This window comes from Rhinatrema bivittatum, chromosome 9, assembly GCF_901001135.1.
Source record: "Rhinatrema bivittatum chromosome 9, aRhiBiv1.1, whole genome shotgun sequence".
Classification (NCBI taxonomy): Eukaryota; Metazoa; Chordata; class Amphibia; order Gymnophiona; family Rhinatrematidae; genus Rhinatrema; species Rhinatrema bivittatum.
In genome coordinates, this window is record NC_042623.1 from 199,576,777 (window position 1) to 199,596,662 (window position 19,886).

The 19,886-nt window shown below is 41.0% G+C and overlaps 1 protein-coding gene across 5 annotated transcripts in view; it reads right to left on the minus strand.

The window, feature by feature from the left end:
* The window catches only part of ATR (ATR serine/threonine kinase), a 368,882-nt gene that overhangs the window by 95,674 nt on the left and 253,322 nt on the right, over window positions 1-19,886 (minus strand). For all 5 annotated transcript variants that reach the window (XM_029617054.1, XM_029617056.1, XM_029617057.1 and 2 more), the window contains 4 exons: window positions 18,168-18,346; window positions 8,981-9,145; window positions 1,556-1,647; window positions 550-641 (listed from right to left, as the gene is read on the minus strand). In XM_029617054.1, the coding sequence (XP_029472914.1) occupies window positions 550-641; window positions 1,556-1,647; window positions 8,981-9,145; window positions 18,168-18,346 (528 nt within the window). The remainder of the gene's footprint in view (window positions 1-549; window positions 642-1,555; window positions 1,648-8,980; window positions 9,146-18,167; window positions 18,347-19,886) is intronic.

The window sequence follows — 19,886 nt, forward strand, 5'->3', positions numbered from 1 at the left end:
CTGCCAATGAAGTGAGCAGAAACTACCAGCCCCAAAGGAGGAAAGAATACACAGGACCACTGTACTTTCTGATAGGGGATAACAGGTGACTACTAGTGGCTGTAAGAGAGAAGGCAATTTATTGAAAAAGTAACTCCTCTTACAACTATGTTTGTTAGTTGTCTTCTGAGTATTTTAGCCATACTAATTCCCCTTCTTCTCAACATCTCACATTTAGTGGACAAGTCCACAAGAACAAGTGTCCTTTACTAGAAAGATCTAGAAGGGAAGTTATCCTCTAACCTTCACCCAGTGCATTACAGTTAAATTGTATTTGATCTTTAACCCTCCCATTGGCTACAAGCCTAGGGACTACTGGTTTCATTGTACAAGCAACGTGAACTTGACTTTGTACTGCCACCAAACCATGAGGTTAAAAAGCCTGAATAAAGTGTGAAGGTTTACAATTCTACAGAGTGAAATGCAAAAGTCAATCTGGTGAAATAACTACGTAATACAGCAAAATGTTCAAAAGAAAAATCTTATTAAATTAAAAATACGCATTACTACCTGCGGACAAATAATCTTGCACTAAATCCCACTGGCTTAGTTTCCAAGCTGCTTCCACTCTGTATGCATTTAATTCTGCTGTCCACTCAGGTCTAAACAGGAGAAATACAATTATAGGGAGACACTCAGTGCTTTCTTTTGGCCTTCTTAAAATTAACAAAGCAAGGACACCGTCCTATGTTCATGTGATTACAATACATCACTTCTCTGAATAGGCTCCAAGAAAGAAAAAAGGGAGTCGTAGAAAACATAAAAACACAGAAGTGTGACAGCAGAAAAAGATCATATAGCCTATTTAATTTGTCCATCTACAACTACTCATGTTTACGATCTCTACCGCTCCCCTTAGATATCCCCTGTGCTTGTCCAATGTTTCTTGAATTCAAATTCTGTCCTTGTCTCGTCACGTCCATGGAGGCTGTTCTATGCACCCACTACTTTTTCTGTAAAAAAATACTTTGTAAGATTATTCCTCAGTCTATCCCTTTTCACTCTCATCCCATTCCAGAATCTCCTTTCCTTTAAAAGAGATCTACCTCCTGTGAACTGATACCTTAGAGGTATTTAAATGTCTCTATCATATCTTCCCTATCCCAACTTCCCTCTATGGGGTATAGGGAATGATTACTAGGGAGCCAGTCTTGATTAGAAACTAAACCTGGCAGTTCTCAGTTTAAAGAAAAAGTGAACTTTTAGCAGATGTCTAAAGTATATCTTCAATTTATGTATATTCCACCAGTGGGAGGTGGTACCTGAAGCTGTTTTGTGGCCTTAAAATCATCCGATAATGCAATGGACCATATCTGACTTCCGCTTCTCCTAGTAGATTATAAGTAATATGGAAAGTGACCAATAAAAGATATTAATTTTAAAACAACTGAATACACATTACAAAGTGCTTACGAGTTGGTTCCAGAGTGTGGCTACTAAAATGGTCAACAGTCTTCATTGTAAAGTGCTCGGGGACAGACAAACATTTAAAGATGTGGATTTTAGTAAATAGTACCTATTTGCAAGTACTCCGTTGACTTGAGTGATGACAGTAGACAACTGGCCAAGTCCCAGCATTGACTCCACTACACCATAATAGTGAAGGATCTACAAATCAAAGAGAGAAATATTCCAGAGTGGCCTTATTTTTCCATTCAATTGACAGCTCATTTTTCACTTACTTACATTCTACACGGATCTAGATATCAACATCTGAAAGACCCTCTACATAACATTACATCACAGCTAAACTAATAGTCAAAACTAGGATTTGTCAGGACAACGTTTTGATAAACAGCAACGTAACCTAACTGTATAAAATGCTGTAAAATGGCCATGAAGAGACTTTAAATACACACATGGAGTTTGGTTCCTCTGGGGCAAATAAGTGGTTGTGAGATGATGTACCTTAATTTTGATTTTGTTTTGTTTTTTTTTTAAATAAAAGATTCCAAAAAGGTGAACAAGGGTCTGCTGTATCCACAAAGACCTACTCCTGCTTTCCCAACCACTTCATGTGTTTTGGAGGCAATTTTCATTAAGTTAGCTGGAGCAAGATACGCAGCTGTTTTTCTTCCCATATGCCTTTTAGCTAATTTTGAAAGGGAAATTACCTAGGAAGATAACTACAAGGTATGCAGATAAAAATAAAAAAATAAAAAACACTGGGGTCCATATTCAGTAGGCCAGTTGAGTGGACAAGTTAGCTGGTTAAAATTAGCCAGCTAACCTGTCCATACATTCAGCGGGATAAACATCCCATTGAATATGCCAGCCTAAAGTTATCCAGGTACATTTAGAAAGATAACAGAAAACCTAACGGGCTATGTTTGAATATAGCTGGGTGGGGTTTTTTGTTATTCGATCTATCATCAGGATACAAAATTAAGTTTCAGTAGCCCAATCCCCTTCCTCCCCCCCAAAGCTAATACTAAGGTCCTGTCAGGCAGTGTTCTCCTAACCCTCCCAAGCCTTTTTAAACACTTAAGACATGCCCTGCATGGAACGCTGGTCCTCAGTCACAAAAAAATAGATCTGGCGGCCTCCCCCGTACCCCACCAAAGGCAGAATCGGGGTGCATGGCCCTCCCTACGATACCTTTTTTTAGCCCAGCCCTCTGCCCTGCTCCTGGCACCTCCAGCACTGCTCTGAAAGAGGCAGCGCTGGTAATGTAAACTCAGAAGCAGATCCAAAGTTATCCGGCTTACCTAGCCAGATATCCCTGATATTCAGCTAGGTTAGCCCGATATCTCAGTCCCGCCCTGGATTGCCTCCAAAACTATCTTTTTTTTTTTTTTTTTTTTGCATAAACGTTTTTATTGGTGAACAGCAAGAAAAGTAATATACAATACAACTTGTGGATCACATTAGTCACCAGATGTTTGATACTTCTCCCCCTCCCTCCCGCACACTTCACTTAAAATGTCCAGATTCATAGTAGTCCTTATAGTTAAAGCTGCGGCATGTGCCTTGCACCAGTGTCGTGTTTTCTCTAAGCTGTTTATTCCGATCTCCAGCGTAGGTAGTTGTCCCATGAAATCTACGCAGAGAGTGATGTTTTCCCGCCATTAGCTTATTCATCATGTCGACAGTGTCCAGTCTCTTCTTTATCTGATGTATATTTGGTCAATGGACAATGAGGAGACTTCCATTTGTATACTATGTCCAGTCTTGTTGCAATGCAAACTTGTGTAATAAATGGATGGGATGGGACCAAGGTCCCTGTATCCGATATATTCAATAAAGCTTGTTCCTTCATTAGTTGAATTGTGGTCTTGAGTATTTGTGATACCATGTCTTCAATCTGTTTCCATAATGTGGTTATACAGTCTCCTGCCCACCACATATGTATATAAGCTCCCACGGAGTCACAACCACGCCAACATTTCCCATCAGTATGCGGCATAAATTTCTGCACACTCTGGGGTCAAATACCACCTATATAATTGTTTATAACAGCTTTCAATCAATAAAGAGGAAATAGATATTTTGGATATCTGTTCAAATATATCAGCCCATTCAGTCTGAGTATATTCTCTAGGTAGATCTGAAGTCCAGGCCCGTATGTGAGCCGGTGTACCAGTGAGGGGGTACATTAAATAGCTTATAGATTTTGGATATCATACCCTTAAAACTGTGTAGGATTTGAGCAGTAACCTTCAAATAGGGTTCTTCCTATACAAAGAGCTTCCCCAATGTGATTAACCTTCCAAAAAATGATAATTTTGGTGGTATGCAAGAAATTCTGAGGACTCCAATTGGTGAGTTTGAGTGAGGGCTGTAAAGGTTATAATATTCTGCCCCCCCCCCCCCAAATGTTCAATGCGAGTAATACCCCGCTCTTTCCAATTATGAAATGAAAGTGGTGATAAACAGGTGATAAAGGAGCTATTATGAAACAACTGGGTCAGAAAGTGATATGAATTGTTTCACATACACTTGGATTTCCATCTGCTCCAAACATGCAATGTGTGCCTTGTGGTGGGTAGCATATTGGGGCAAGGTCGCCATGTCTTTGGATCTTGCCAGAGAGTAGCAGTTAATGGCATCCCAGCCATCCTAGACTGTTCTATTACTACCCATTGCTTCATATCTACTGCTTGATGCCAAGTGATTAGAGGTTTCACCTGTGCTGCTACATAATACCATGTAAGGTTGGGCACTCCCAAACCCCCATCCGTTTTGCTTTTATATAAAACCTGTCGTTTGACCCTGGGCAGCCTTCTTTTCCAGATAAAACTAAACACCTTTTTTTGCCAGTACTTAAGGGTAGCATTAGAGATATGTACAGGTAGTGATTGGAACAGATATAGTAGCCAGGGTAAGAAATTCATTTTGATAGTTGCTATGCGTCCCAACCAGGAAATGTGTAAGTTACTCCACTGATCCAATTCTGTCAACACTGTCTTTATAAGTGGATTGTAATTCAAAGTGAATAAATCTGCAGGGTTTTTTGAAAGGTAGATACCCAGATATTTAAACTTGTGGGAAGCCCACTTGAAGGGATGTTGGGCCTTGAGATGTCGTACTGTCTCAGGGTTACAGGTGAGGTTTAAAATCTCTGATTTCTCCCAGTTTACTCTAAATCTGGACACTTCACTGAAGTCCTGTATGTTCTGTTCTATGGCTAGAAGGGATTGGTGTGGCTGAGTTATGGTAAACATGATATTGTCAGCAAAGAGAGATATTTTAAAAGTGTGTTGGGGGATAGAAATACCCAACACGCACACATCATTTCTTATAGAGATGGCCAAGGGTTCTACAAACAAGGCAAATAATATCAGAGACAACTAACAATCCTGGCGTGTGCCCCTCCTCACTGTAAAGTAGTCCGAATAGCCTCCATTAATTTTTAGACAGGCTGAGGGGTTAGTGTATAAAGCAGATATCCAGGTACAAAGCTTGGGACCAAATCCCATTTTCTTCAAGACTCCAAACAGAAAAGGCCAGTGGACCATGTCAAATGCCTTTTCAGCATCTATTGATAAAACGATGGTATCTGCTTTCTGTCCCATGGCCATCCAGATAAGGTCAATAAATTTGTGGATGTTATCCCCAGCCAACCTTCCCGGCATAATGTACAAGGTTGGTGATATATCTAGTCATTCGCTCCACTAATATTTCTGCCAGAATTTTGAGGTCTAAATTCAGTAATGATATGGGTCAGTAGGAACCTCAGGCTGCAGAATGCCGCCCTGGTTTTAAAAGAATTGTGATTCCCACCACATTGGTGTCGTATGCTAGCTCTCTCCCCGTCTCAGATAGTTGAACAACTTCTGTAGGTAGGTGACTATATATAAGGCAATACATTTATAAAATTTAGCCATAAGGCCATCAAGACCAGGTGACTTTCCTATTTTTAACGTTTTGATCACGTTTAGTATTTCCACTGAGGATATCTCCTCCTCTAGTCCCTGTTGCTCCTCAGTTGATAAGGAGGGTAGGCTGATGGAGTCTAGATATTTATGAATGGCCTCTGGTTGTATAAGAGAGTCTCGGGGGCATAAAGCTTACTATAAAAAGCTAGAAACCGCTTCCGGATTTCTGTATTATTAGTCAGCATCTGGTCCTTTTCATCCTTAATTTTAGCTATAGAGTTCTGATACATCAATTTCTTTAATTTACGAGCCAGATTGCGGCCCGCTTTGTTGCCACCCTCGAAGTATTCTTGCTTCGTTATATTTAAGAGGTGTACCATTTTAGCGGACTCTAATCGCAGTAGGTCTTCCCTAGCTTTAGTTTAGTTAATATTGTTAGTGATCCCCTGCATTGAAGTTCATTTGCTAGTGCTGTGATCACCTGTCTCAATTCTTGAGTGTTGAAGGGTCCTTTTTTTGACATATGCGGCTCTTGAAATTAATAAGCCCCGGACATATGCCTTAAGAGATTCCCATACCACTAGTGGGGAGACACTGCCAGTGTAGTTAATCTCTAGAAATTCCTTAATCCGTGTAATAAGTGATTTGTTAAATTGGTCATCTGTTAGTATGGAATCATTAAGTCTCCAGAAATGTATCCCTTTGTCATATAAAGTAAAGATAATATCGAGCGTCACAGCTGCATGATCGGATCACGCTATAGGGATTATATCTGGGTGCGAAAGATAGTTAAATACAGCTTTATCGGCTAGAAAGAAATCAATTTTGGAGTGAGATTGGTAAGCTATTGAGTAAAAAGTATATGATCTGGAGGATGGGAAATGCGTCCTCCAAACATCCATTAAGTACCACAAATCCATCAGTTCTTTCAGGGCATGACAATTTGCTGAAGGAGTGGCTACGGTACCCCGCGATGTATCCACATGCGGCACTCTAGGCAAGTTAAAGTCCCCCCCCCCAATGATTAATTTTCCCTTGCAATGGTTTAAGAGGTCTTGGTGTAGGCCTAATAGAAATTTTCCTTGTTCCTGGTTAGAAGCTTAAATATTTACAAAAGTATATTCTCAGCCCTCTACCTGAATTTGTAGTAAGAGATACCTGCGAAGAGGATCCCTGATGCAGGTGCCTAGTTCAAAAACTAGCAGCTGAGAGATTAATATGCAAACCCCTGTGTACTTTGAAGATTTAGAACAAGGAGTGAAGAACTGATGCGGGTACTGTCCATTTTTCAAGAGAGACTCGTATCTGCTTTTTAAGTGAATTTCCTGAAGGAAAATGATATCTGCTTTCTGGATACCCATCTCTTTAAAGAGTAAGTGTCGTTTAAATGGTGTATTAAGCCCCTTTACATTAAGGGATATCATATGAAATGTAGCCATACGCACATTTGTGTTAGGGGTCCTCCTTCCTGACACACAAAGTCTCTGGTTACCCAATTGGTAAGTACTACCGGAGCGTATACTAAACTACAATTTACCCACGCCATAGTCCCGTGTGCCTGACCCAAAACTGGTTGTTTCGCCCCTAGCTGTCATACTTGTTGGTAGGTGCAAGAATTTGGCCTGGACATCCGCCATCATGTGCAGGATTCCCAGGACAATATGTATCCCAACCCTTTTCCCTCTCTTCCCCAGCCCTTGACTGCCTGGACTTCCAGGCAGCTCAGGAAATCCCCAACGCATAGAGGAAACTAGTGCCATGAGCAGGTGTGCTCCGGATAATTCTTAACATTAATACAAAACAGGAGCATAATACTGTCTGGTGATACATGCCGAAAGTGTTATCACTTATAAAAGTACATCAACATGCAAATTAAATATTTTCTTATCAACAGAAAAGAAACTTTACCCAAGGTATATGGTGGAAAATAATTAGACAAAACCTATCTGCAGGTTAGATAGTTTGATCTCTGGATATGCATCCAGGCATGAGATTATCAGGTCTTGTCCTTATATGATTTCTGTGTATCAGAGTGTCTTTGGAGCCGGCTATTTCTGGAAGTCGCCCGTTGCCATCTGGGGTGTTGGTCTTTCGGGTTGGATTTTTTAGTTCCTGATGATTGCTCCGATGATGCTGTAAAGCATCGGTCTTACAGATTTTTTATAGCATCTGCCATATTGAAAATGCGAGCGGATACTCCCCCCCCAGGTGTACATGAGGCCGAACGGGTGCATCCATCTGTACTTTATGTTTTCCTTCCTGAGGAATGTAGTTGCTGCCTTTAGGTCTTGTCTATTTTGAAGGGTGGCTTGAGACAAGTCTGCATACACTGAGATTTCCTGGTTTTCCCATGTCCACCTCATTTGTTTCCTGGCTGCTCCAGCTATGCATTCTTTTAGCCTGTAATCGTGAAAGCATACTATGATATCTCTGGTTTGTCCATTGCTGAGTGCTCGCAATGCTCTATGTGCCCTGTCTAATTTTATGGACAGGTGTGAATCACTGTTGGGCTCTGGTGCAGTATCCAGTAAAAATGCACAGAACCGGAGTATGGTATCAGTGCAGTCTTTATTAGCTTCGGTTTTATGAAAGCCTCGGAAGCACAGATTCCCTCTTCAAGCCCTATTTTCCAGGTCCGCTAATTTAGCATGCATGGTCATATTGTCCGTCTGTAATTCAGAACAGAGATCTTGAAGGTGCTTATGGGAGTCTTCCTATGTGTCTAGACTAGTATCTAGTTCATCCACTCTGTGTCCCATCGTTGCTAGTTCCTCATGAAATTCCCCCAGCATAGTTTACATTTCATTCTTGTAATCTTTTAAATCACGCTTGAGACTGCAAAACCTGTCCCTAAATTCTGACCTTGTGGGGGCCTCCTCAGAGGTCATGTTGAATGCGTCCGCCATTTCAGTGTCTTCAGTCCCGGCTTCAGCACACGCGGCTTGCTCAGCGACCTCGGCCTCCCGGTCTTCAGACGATTGCAAAGAAAAACTTGTAAATCTAAAGTTTTTCTTTTTGCCGCCATTGACCGATCGATCCATGGGGGTTCTTATATGTTTTGGTGCTTTTCGGCGTATTTTATGCGTGATGCAGCTCCCATTTTTATTTTTGAAAAAAATTTAGCAGTGGAGCTCGCGACTCAGCCAGCCATCGAGCCCGGTGACGTCACTTCCTCAAAAACAATCCTTTTTTATATGGCTATAATTTAGCTGGATAAATGACTGAACGTGTCACATTTGCAATTTAGATGGATAACATGTGAGTTATTCATCTAAATGGCTTTTGAATATGGACCTCACTCTGCACCTTTTCTTTTGGCAGCTTGATATCGCACTGGAAAATACGCAAGTATAATTGAATATTACATCTTTGTGCTTATTTTCCCTCTCCAATCCCTCCCCTGCCTTTTAGAACATCCAAACTTTCAGTGACTATGAGCAGTTTTCTAACTTAGGGATCCAGCTATGTAATTAGGCGCCTAGATCTCTTGGAAAATTACCCTTGTTAAACAGAGTAAAAATCTTTACAGAAAAGTAGTACTCCCTAATGATAAACACACATTTATTCCCTTGAAAATTAAATTCTTTTGAGTCATAGAATTCAAACATCTGCCACTGTTTTACCTGGTCCGATTCCAGCTGAATAGCCCTGTCATAGCATGCTGTGGCATCTCTCAGCAACCCGATGCTTTCATGTTCTAGGATCTGCTCTTTAAGAGATGGCTCAGCCTTCCGAATGGCACTCACCCCAGCTACTCCATCAGGTTCATGCATAGCAGCATATAATTTCTTTACCCAAATAGAAAACAAGGTTACAGTCAGAAAGACAGGCAAATAGAACTGGATGACTTCTTCTCAATAATTTTCCTTGCACAAGAAAATAAAATCTGTAAAGTTTCTATTCAACCTGCATGAGAACGGGATCCGTAAAAAGCTCTGGAAACCAAGTATGACAATTCTGTGGGTTCTACTTAAGATATCTGTGTAGCCTTGTCGGATATTGCAGCAATGGCAGACATGATGTCTTTCTCAATCCTGCACTAGAGGCACACCTAGCCAATCTGGGTTTCAGGATTGTCTCATGCATATTTAATGTGGCAATCTTGAAAACCAGACTATCTGGTTGGAAAAGCAAAGTTGCTTACCTGTAATAAGTGTTCTCCTTAGACAGTAGACAAATCAGCCACATAAAATGCATGTGGGAACAAGCGGTGATTCCCTAGCACAAACCTGGACGGACTCCTACCTTTCTTAAAATACTTTGTCTTAAAGTGGCAAATAAATATAAACACATTAATAGACTGTCTTTACTTTCAGAAACATATACCTCAATTACTGACAGTTAGTACCGCTTCCCTCAGTAGTCGTACAGTTTCTTTACAGCTCAGTGTTTGGACAGCAATATTCTACAGGAGTTGCCTTCCTCCTGGAGACCTGGGCCTGGTCTGACTATCCCCACCTGGGTCACAACTCTTATTCCTCCCCTGCTGGGCCCCACTCACAGAGCTTTCTTTCATAAGCGGAATTAAAGGGGACCATGAACCCTTCCTGGTCCCGCATTGGTTTAAAGGGGGAAATAGGGACACTGCCTCACATGGAGATCTTCTAATGGTGCCAAAGTGGAAAATGCTCTCTAAGAGCTCAGAAAAACTGAGATTTTCTGAGCATGTATAGGTCTTCTTGAGCAGTCTCCTCAGAGTTGGCTGCAAGCTGACCATCAAATCTAAGGGGAAGGAAGGTGGGACTGTGAAGCTGATTTGTCCTGCTGTCTTCAGAGAACATCTGTTAGAGGTAAGCAACTTTGCTTTCTCTGTGGACAAGCAGCATATTATTCACCCACACAAACTAAGGGTTTCATGAAAACATCTGTTATGTTCTTATATAGCAGTGAATAATATATAGTTGAACAGGTTGTGGGGGAAAGGTGAAAAAACTTAATAAGCTTTTGAGACATGCTTGGTCAAAACAACTGTCTTTATGTGAATCATTTTCTAGAGTCAGTAACGAGCAGTAAAGGCATAGACAGAAGCCCAGGTGGCAGTCTTGCAATTATCTTTTGTGGACGCAGTGTGCAGATAGGCTACAGAAGCTGCCAAGGCTCTGACTTGATGGGCTTTCACGTTCCTTTGAAGTTATTGCCCTGAGTATAACAATAAGAGATGCAAATCAGAAATCCATGTGGAACGAGTTCTTTTTGAAACTGAAAACCCCTGTTTGACTAGATTGAAGGAAATGAATAGTTATGAAGACTTTTTGGAAGACCGTTTTTCTCCAAACAGAACAATAAAGCTCTGCGGCAGTCCAATGTATGAATAGCCTGTTTGTCCTGATTGGCATGTGCCCTTGAATAAATTGTTGTCAACACAATGAATTGATTTAAGTGAAATTGAAAGACCATTTATGGTAGAAATTTAGGTTAAGCTGTCAAAACTACTCTGTTCAAAATTTGGGTATACAGAGAAAATAAGACTATAGCTTACAACTTGCTTACTCTCCCATGTAGAAGTTACAGCTTCTAGGAAAGGAAGTTTACATCTGATGCTAGCAACAGACTTGAATGGCAATTTCATGAGCTGAGCCAGATCTATGTTTAAATTCCAAGAAGTAGGCAGATCTTTAACCAGAGGTTTAAAATTAGTTAGATCTTGCATAAATCTGGCAATTGTAGGGCTGCTGGGAGATAGGAATTCCCCACATATTTACATGGTATGCTCCTATAGCTTTAAGATGCTCTGAGTTTGTTTTTAATCCTAAGAGATACTGATGAATAGGACATTTAAAAGGGGTCTTGATTGACCATGATCACCAAAAAAAAAATCTTTTCCATTTAAAGATGTAAGATCTGCAGGAAAGATTGCCCTCAGCTCTAGATAATGTATGTCAAGCAGTCTTCAACAAAGTTCTACCTACTGCTCCAAGAGTCCAGCAAGGGACAGTCTGACAGATGCTTTTTCAAAACCATGGAATGAGGGGCTTTTTTTGTGTTCCCTCTACCATCCAATTCCATTAAAAGATACCATTCAAAAAACAAGAGAAAAAGGTCTAATAATTATAATAGCCCCTTTTTGGTCATGTCAGAGTTTTCTATGGCTTCAATACCTAGCTTTTCAGCAGCCAATAAAACTGAGAATGTCTTCCCTGATCACTCAATGCAATGGGAATTTTCTTCATCCCAACCATCAATCTGTTGCTTTGATTGCATGGATGTTGGAAGCCAATTAGTCTGGCTCCCAGCATCCATAAGAACATAAGAAAATGCCATACTGGGTCAGACCAAGGGTCCATCAAGCCCAGCAGCCTGTTTCCAACAGGCCAATCCAGGCCATAAGAACCTGCCCAGTCTCCCAGTCTTACAAGGCCCATGTCTCATAATCCGCTTTTAATAATCTTGTGTCTGCACATTTGATCATCTCACAAATCATTTATAAATATGTTAAAAAGCACCAGTCCCAATACAGATCCCTGGGGCACTCTACCATTTACCTTCTTCTGTTGAGAAAACTGCCATATCTTTTAACCAGTTCACAACAGGACACTGCCTCCTATCCCATGACTTTTTAATTTCCTGGAAAGTCTCTCATGAGGGACTTTGTCAAATGCCTTCTGAAAATCCAGATATAATATAATCCACTGGCTCACTATTATCCACGTGCTTATTAACCCCTTCATAAAATGTAGCAAATTGGTGAGGCAAGGCTGTGTCCCATTAAACCATATCTATTTATATGTTCTGTAATGTTATTCTTTAGAGTAGTTTCTATGATGGTTCTCAGTACTGACTTCAGGCTCACTGGTCCTACAGCTTCCTGAATCACCCTTGCACCCCCTTTTTAGAGATTGGCATTTCATTGGCCACCCTCCAATCTTCAGATAAAACAGACGATTTTAATAATAGGTTATAAATTACTAGTAATAGGTTTGCAATTTCAATTTTCTTTTAAATCAAATGCACACAAAGTTTACCTAGCTTTCTTTTTTAAATCAAGTGCACACTGAAAATTAACCTAGCTTTCTTGGCATCTTTAATAATTTAAATTTCATTTACATTTTGTTTTTTGGCACTTCAAAGCAGATTACAGTCAGGTACTTTAGGTATTTCTCTCTCCAAGTCATGACCCTGCCCTTTTTGATATTGGTGATGGTCCATCAGTTGGTGATGGTTTCCTCTTAGTTAATCTTCAATAATAATAATTTGTATTATTTTAATATGTAGCTTCTAGATCTTCTGCCATGGAGGACATTCAAGCACAGACCATGCAATTTGGTACATCATATAAACATGATGACAGAAAAAGGCCATATGGCTTTATCTAGTCTGCTCAACTAATCATGCAATGAGTCTAAATAGCAAGCACAATGATCATGTTGATTGGCTAAGGATATCTTGAAAGAGCAGCAGGGGCATCGTTTGCTCTCCACCATCCTGAAGAAAGCTGAGGCACTGTCAAACTCAATTCTGAGACAAATATTGAAGAAAAAAAAATCGGTGGAAACTTGCAATAAAAAAAAAGGGAAGAAAATTAAATACATCAGTAAAAGAATACAAAATAAATGATCAAAAAAAATTCAACGAGTAGCTTGAAGAGAGAAAGCAAAATGTATCTTTTTGCACAAGTGGAAGAAAAAGACTAAAGAGACTTGTGCATGCTCAGAAAATCACCTTGGTTTCTCTGAGCTCTAAATTAGAGCTTTTTCTTTCTTGGCACCACTGAATGAGATTACCCACTTGTATGGCCGATTACTGTCTTGCTTGTCCATGGAGAAACACTACTACTAAGGTGAAATCAATTATTTCCTGATAAATTCTTTTCCTCTAGGACAGGCTGGCTAGTCCACACAAATGGGTTATGCACTCCAACCACTGACTCGCTGATGCCACGCTCATATTGCATTGCACTGGCATCAGCCTGCCAGTATTCCTGGAAAAGCTGTGGTCAAGTAAACAAACCTCAACCGTTAAATTCAATACTCAACTTCTCTCCTCTGGAGCAGAAAATAAATTACATTTTTTTTGTGTAACTCCCAGTAGAACAAGGTGCACTTGACCAAGGAAGGAAGTATAAAGTGGAGTGGGAGGCCCAAACTTACCAGATCCTGAATTGACACCATGATCAGTGGCCTCCACCCTGCATCTGAAAACGATCCTTCAAAAAGGTCCAACACCACCATACATACATGTACTGGCCTGCCTGTATTAGAGGAAAGGAAATTATCAGGTAAGAAGTAATTTCACCTTCCTGTTCATCTAGGTAGGCCAGTCCACACAAGTGGGATGTACCAAAGTTGCTTCCTCATAGGGTGAGAGGCTGCCTGAGCGCCTAGCAACACTGCTCCTGTCAAAGAAGCATCCTCCTGAATCCTAAATCCAGCTGATATAGCCTGGAAAAAGTATGCCAGGAAGACCCTGTTGCTGCCCCTTAGAGCTCTGGTGGACATAACAGCCGCAGCTATGCTCAAGATCATGGAAAAACTAGTTAACATGCAAATCTCAGATTACCTCGAAGACAACAAAATCCTCTTCCCCTCACAATACGGATTCCGCAAAGTGTCCAGCACAGAATCCCTCCTGGTATCACTGACAGACTACCTGATTCTGGGTCTTGACAAAGGTCATTCATTCCTACTGATCCTGTTGGACCTCTCAGCCGCTTTCGACACCGTTAACCACGCAAGCCTCATAAACCAACTCACATCCATAGGAATTGCAGGTACTGCTCTAACATGGCTCAAAACTTTCCTCAACAACAGAGGCTACAAGGTGAAAATCCACAATAAAGAATCCTCCCGTCATGACGCACCTATAGGAGTCCCACAAGGATCCTCCTTATCACCGACCTTGTTCAATATATATCTACTCCCGTTGTGCCAACTTCTAACGGAACTTAAACTCAAACACCTTATCTATGCAGATGATGTCCAGATAGTAATTCCTCTTAAAGAATCCCTCGTCAAAACCCTCGAATATTGGGAATCTTGCAGATCAAAAATTAATGACCTACTCTCCAGCCTGAATCTCATTCTAAACGCCTCCAAAACCGAACTAATACTTATTGCTCCAGAAAACAACAACTACCCCAGCCACACATCAAACATCCCTCTATCATCCCAAGTCAGAGACCTAGGAGCCATAATTGACAATAAAATGAATCTGAAAGCTTTTGTAAACCGCACCACTAAGGACTGCTTTCACATACTCCAAGTGTTGAAAAGAATAAAACCGCTCTTCCATTTTCAGGACTTTAGAACTATACTACAAGCAATAATCTTCGCAAAATTAGATTATTGCAACGCCATCCTCCTGGGCCTTCCATCTTCATACACCAAACCCCTACAGATGGTACAAAACACGGCTGCAAGAATTCTCACAAACTCCAAAAGAAGAGACCACATTTCACCCATCTTAAAAAAATCTTCACTGGCTACCCATCCACTTCAGAATCATCTACAAGTCCATCACAATCATATACAAGTCCATCCATCACCTAACAGCTCTGGACCTTCAATATCCGTTTAGCCTACATGTCTCTCAAAGACCAACCAGAGAAGCCTACAGAGGATCCCTCCAGGTACCGAACACAAAATCCACCAGGCATACAACTTCAAGAGACCGGGCTTTCTCGACTGCCGGACCTTCACTCTGGAACTCCATCCCTGCGAATCTGCGCCAAGAACCTTGTCTACCAACGTTCCGAAAAAGATTGAAGACTTGGTTATTTAAACAAGCCTTCCCTGACAACACTTAACCACCTCCATTTCCTCCAAAATAATGTAGCCACCTGGCACTGTAAATAATTATTAACCTATGTTAACCTATACTGCTATTTTTTCCTTCTCCCAGTTCTATTACCTTGTTTCAATGTAACTGCAACCCTTATGCACCAGTTAAAGTTTTATCGTTCTATGCACCCCATGTTCTAATGTAAACCGGCATGATGTGAGCTGCTCATGAATGCCGGTATAAGAAGAAACCTAAATAAATAAAATAAAAAGATGCGGCCTGTACTCTTGTAGAATGAGTTCTAATCTTTTTCGGCAACGGCCTATCCGCATCCCATAGGCGGTCGCTACTATCCCCTTAATCCAACGTGCCAACATGGTACAAAAAGCTGCTTCATCCCTCTTTACATCCCCCTGAAGAACTAAGACAAGTTATCCTCTAAAACTTCTCATTAACCTTAAGGCAACGCAAAAGATAGTCTCCTCACATCCAAAGGACATAACCTTGTGAACTTTAGCTCACCCATATCTCTATCCAGAGACCGTACCGATATGGACTGAAGCAAGGAAAAAACTCTGGAACAACCATTGGTCAAAAACAAGGAAGGCACCATTCTTATCTATTCTCTATCTGGAATAAGAATGAGAAAGGGCTCTCACTCCGAATTCCACTGGTTACTAGAAATACAGTTTTCATTGTCAACAAACGCAAGGAAAGGTAATTCCTGATAAAAGCACCATCATCAAAATAAGATCCCAAAGAAGAATAGGTAGCTTCAGAGGTGGTCGAAAATGTTCGACTCCCTTCAAAACCTAGAAACATCCGAATGTGAGGACAGAGTGTGACCCTGAACATGCCCCTTATAGTAGGTCAGAGCCACTACCTGCACTTTCAGAATTGTAAGTGCCAATCTCTTAATCAAAACTTCTTGTAACCACTCCAGAATAAGAGGAACATATACCAGAGTAGGATGACACATGCGCTCTAAGCATAAATCCTCAAAGACTCACCAGACAAAAAAATGATTCTATCACAACCGGCACTGTGAGGTGATAGAGGAAGATCCCGGCCCTAAGTCAGTTACCTGCATAACTAATATGGCCGCCATTCCTGTTGCATCCCTGACCTGGCAGGAACTCGTGATTTAATCCAACTCACAGGAGTTGGATTTAATCCAACTCACAGGAGTTCTCCCTCCTCGGACTGAGGTACTGCTGATCGCCTGCCTCATCAGTTCAAATTAAGGCTATAAACTGCCTTTCTCTGACACTCCAAAAAAATAATGACGTCTCTCGGCAAGTCGCAAAATTAAGGAAGAAGAGAAGTCGCTCAAAATAGTCACTTCAGAGTACAGTGCCACTTCCTGCGCACTGCTGCTGCCATTATATTTCCCCTAATCCAGGTTCCTTAAGACTTAGTTGCTGCTGCATAAGGGGATCAGCAATTCCTAATTACTGTCTAAGTTGCTGGCAGCATAGCCTTCCAGGCTTGAGCTCCATGAGCACTCAACGCCTTTTTAAGATCTCTATGAGGTCAAGGGCCTTTCCATACTGCTCCCCCCCCCCCCCGATCTTCTGCTTGGGTCCACCTTCCAAACAGACCTAGGGCGACAGAGAGAGACAGAGATAGAGAGATTGATTGTGTGGGGCAGGAGAACCGAGAGCAGACCCAGGGAGGGGTAAAACGTACAAATCCAACCCAACCACAAACAGATATGTAGGCTGTCTCGATGAAATCCAACTGAACTGAGGGAGGGATCACCTCAGGAGTGATTCCCCAGACAAGCCATCAACCTCAGAGCACTGCTCGACTGGGGAAGGAAGAACTGGCTTTTCACCACAGGAGCTGCCCGGCTTCTAATCTTCTTCATCCAGCCTATGCAGGTGTCATTCCACAGTAAGGAATTCATGTCTACCATCTGCTGGAGATGGAGAATACTGGTAGGCTGATGACCGTGAAGTGCTATATGAGTGGGACATCAGCAAGTCAGTGAGCTCCATCTCCATCTTCTGGCTGGAGTGATTAACCCACTTGTGAGGTCTGGCTTGTATGGATGAAGAGGAGAGCAAGTTGTCCTGACTGCTGACAGACATGCAGCAGTTTATATAGATAGATTTGAATCCAATGGAAGCCTAGATGTGAGCAGATAAGGATTACGTAGCCTACCTAGTAGGTACACTATGCTGTCGGAGATCTTACATGACTTATGGTTTTCTCCATCCCTCTCCCTAGTAAGGTTCCTTTTATGTCTGTTCCATGCATGCATGAATTCTGCCAAAGTCTTGGTTCTTACCACCTCTGCTGGAAGTCTGTTCCATGTGTTGACCACCCTCTAAGCTAAAAAAATATTTGCATTTTTTTTTTTTTAGCTTCCCTCTCTTCAGCTTCATATGACGACTCCTGTCTCCAACTTATCAATGTCCATGTTTAGATGCAGGCTGCAGAACTGAACAAAGTATTCAGAGAGAGGAAGGAAAACGGAGAAGGGGCAGGAGGGGGGTATCACAAGAGAGCTGTAATATTGTGTACTTCTTTCTACTGTATTAAGTTAGTCCAATAAAAAAGTATCACTTTATATATAAAGTATGTATGTGTGTGTATGTATATGTTATTTTTATTTAACTTTTATTTCTGTGCTCTTCCTACTAGACATCCCCTCTTTATGCATCCAAGTATACTATCAGAATTCCCAACTGCTTTGTAACATTGACCCATTACCCTGAGACCTTCAGAGATAACCACCTCTAAGTCTCTTTCCTGTTTGGCGACTGCTAGTTCTTCTCCAAAATGATATTTAGCCCTTGGATTTCAGCACCCCAAATGCATAGCTTTACTTTTTTGGATTAAAATATGAGTGCCAAACACTTGCACCCTCTTTCAAATTTTTGAAGTCATCTTCCATCTTATCTATTCTCCTGGCATGTCTGCACTTTCTCTTCTAACCCTTGCACAATGTCACTTTTAAAGGTAGTGAAAAGGACAGGGCATAACCCTAATCCCTGTGGCAGCAGACTGATCACCTTCTCTTTGCCAGAATGAACTCTATTGACCAACAGGCTGTAAGAGTGAAAGGAAATACAAGTCATTACATACCTGTAAGAAACCAAGGTGCTCCTGGATACTTTGGTTTTTTTCAATAATGAAGGACTCAAAATGCATTACGGCCCTCGTGTATGCCTTTGAGCGGAAGGAGGCTACTGCTAATGCGTCCTGAGGTATGAGGTCCAGAAACCGGGTCACGTTCTGATATTCTTCTTGGTCTTCACTTGATACTGAAGGAAAATGCAATTTACATAAGTACATGTGGGATCGGCCATGTAGTTCATCAAGCCATAGTGCTGTGCACAGTGGCACAATAGACAGAAATGTGAATATTCTCTTCCTCAGAAATAACAGAGCTCCATGATGTGCCTGAGCCCAAAGAAAGACCTGTTGCTACTGTGATTGTCCCTAAAGTGGTCCAGAGAAAAGGATTTGGAGGAAACTTCTTTCCAGTCCTCAAGATGGCATGAGTTCTGTGGTCACCCATACATACCCATAAAAGTAGGAAAAAACATGCAAGCTGCAGGTTACATTAAATGTAAAAGCTTTCTTGTAGACCTCATAGCACAAAAATCATTGGACAGTTCTTCTCTTCTGAAACAGATCACTAAAGTTCCTTCCTGAGGAAATGAAGGGCCCACATTAATTCTAAAAGTTAGCATCACTTAGCATTTACTCACCTAATTAAGACATCGTCTCTCTGTTATTCTCTAAACTAATTTGATATTTGGCAGGCTAACAGCACTCAATTTCTATTTTATAAAAAGATGAGCCCCCAACCTTGCACAGCACCTACATTACCTTTAAAATCTAAGCAGAAAAACAAAGCTTTTGGGAGGGAAGGGAGGAGAAACATGGGTAAAATATTGAAAATACCTGTTGGAGGATGCTCTATGTTGACATGTCAACCTCATCACTGATCAAATTCTAATACTTGACTTACACTGTATTATTAAAACAGCATTTTTTTACAATATAATTCTTGAAACCCCACCTCCCCCCCACAATCCCTCCTTTTTAAACCTCATATGTGCTGATTTTAAGATAGCTCTGTTCAATATTTGGCCCGATAATTTTCATTGTTGCTTTGCTCTCCTACCCTCATCCTCAACATCTGCCCAAGATACATTAGATTGTTGGCTGAGGGGAGGAACAGAATTCATTGTGAAGTGGCATAAAACCTTTAGGGTCCATATATTTATTTAAAATTATTTTTAGCCCGCGCCCTCTAAAGCTCGGGGCAGGTTACAATAATACATGCATAAAAGCAAGTATGTACGTACATAATCAGTTAAAATGAACTACGGAATAAGACAGAAGACAAGGACGTCATGAAAATACAAACTAGATATCTCTTCGTAGCTTGTAGGGCGAAAGTTCAAGAAACTGGGGACTCACTCTCAATCAATCATTGCTGCATTACTGGAATGGAAATTAAGCTGAAGTTGAGGGAAAGGCAATTGTAAAAAAGTGGGTTTTTTAAAGATTTTTTAAAAATCTTTTTTTATTTTTGAGAAGTTGTAAATCTTGCGGTAGGGTATGAGGCCAGCCAATGAAGATACTTTTTCCTGCTGATCGGACAGAGGAGGATTTCTAATAGTGCTTGTGAAGATGACCCGAGCGCTCTGGATGGCACATGGAACTTAAGGGAGCTAGCAACCTAAACCTACAGTACCTGAATGTAAACAGATGTGATATCTCAGATGAATGTCGGTATATAAAAATAATAAATAAAATAAATAAATAAATAGTGATTTTACATGATATAAT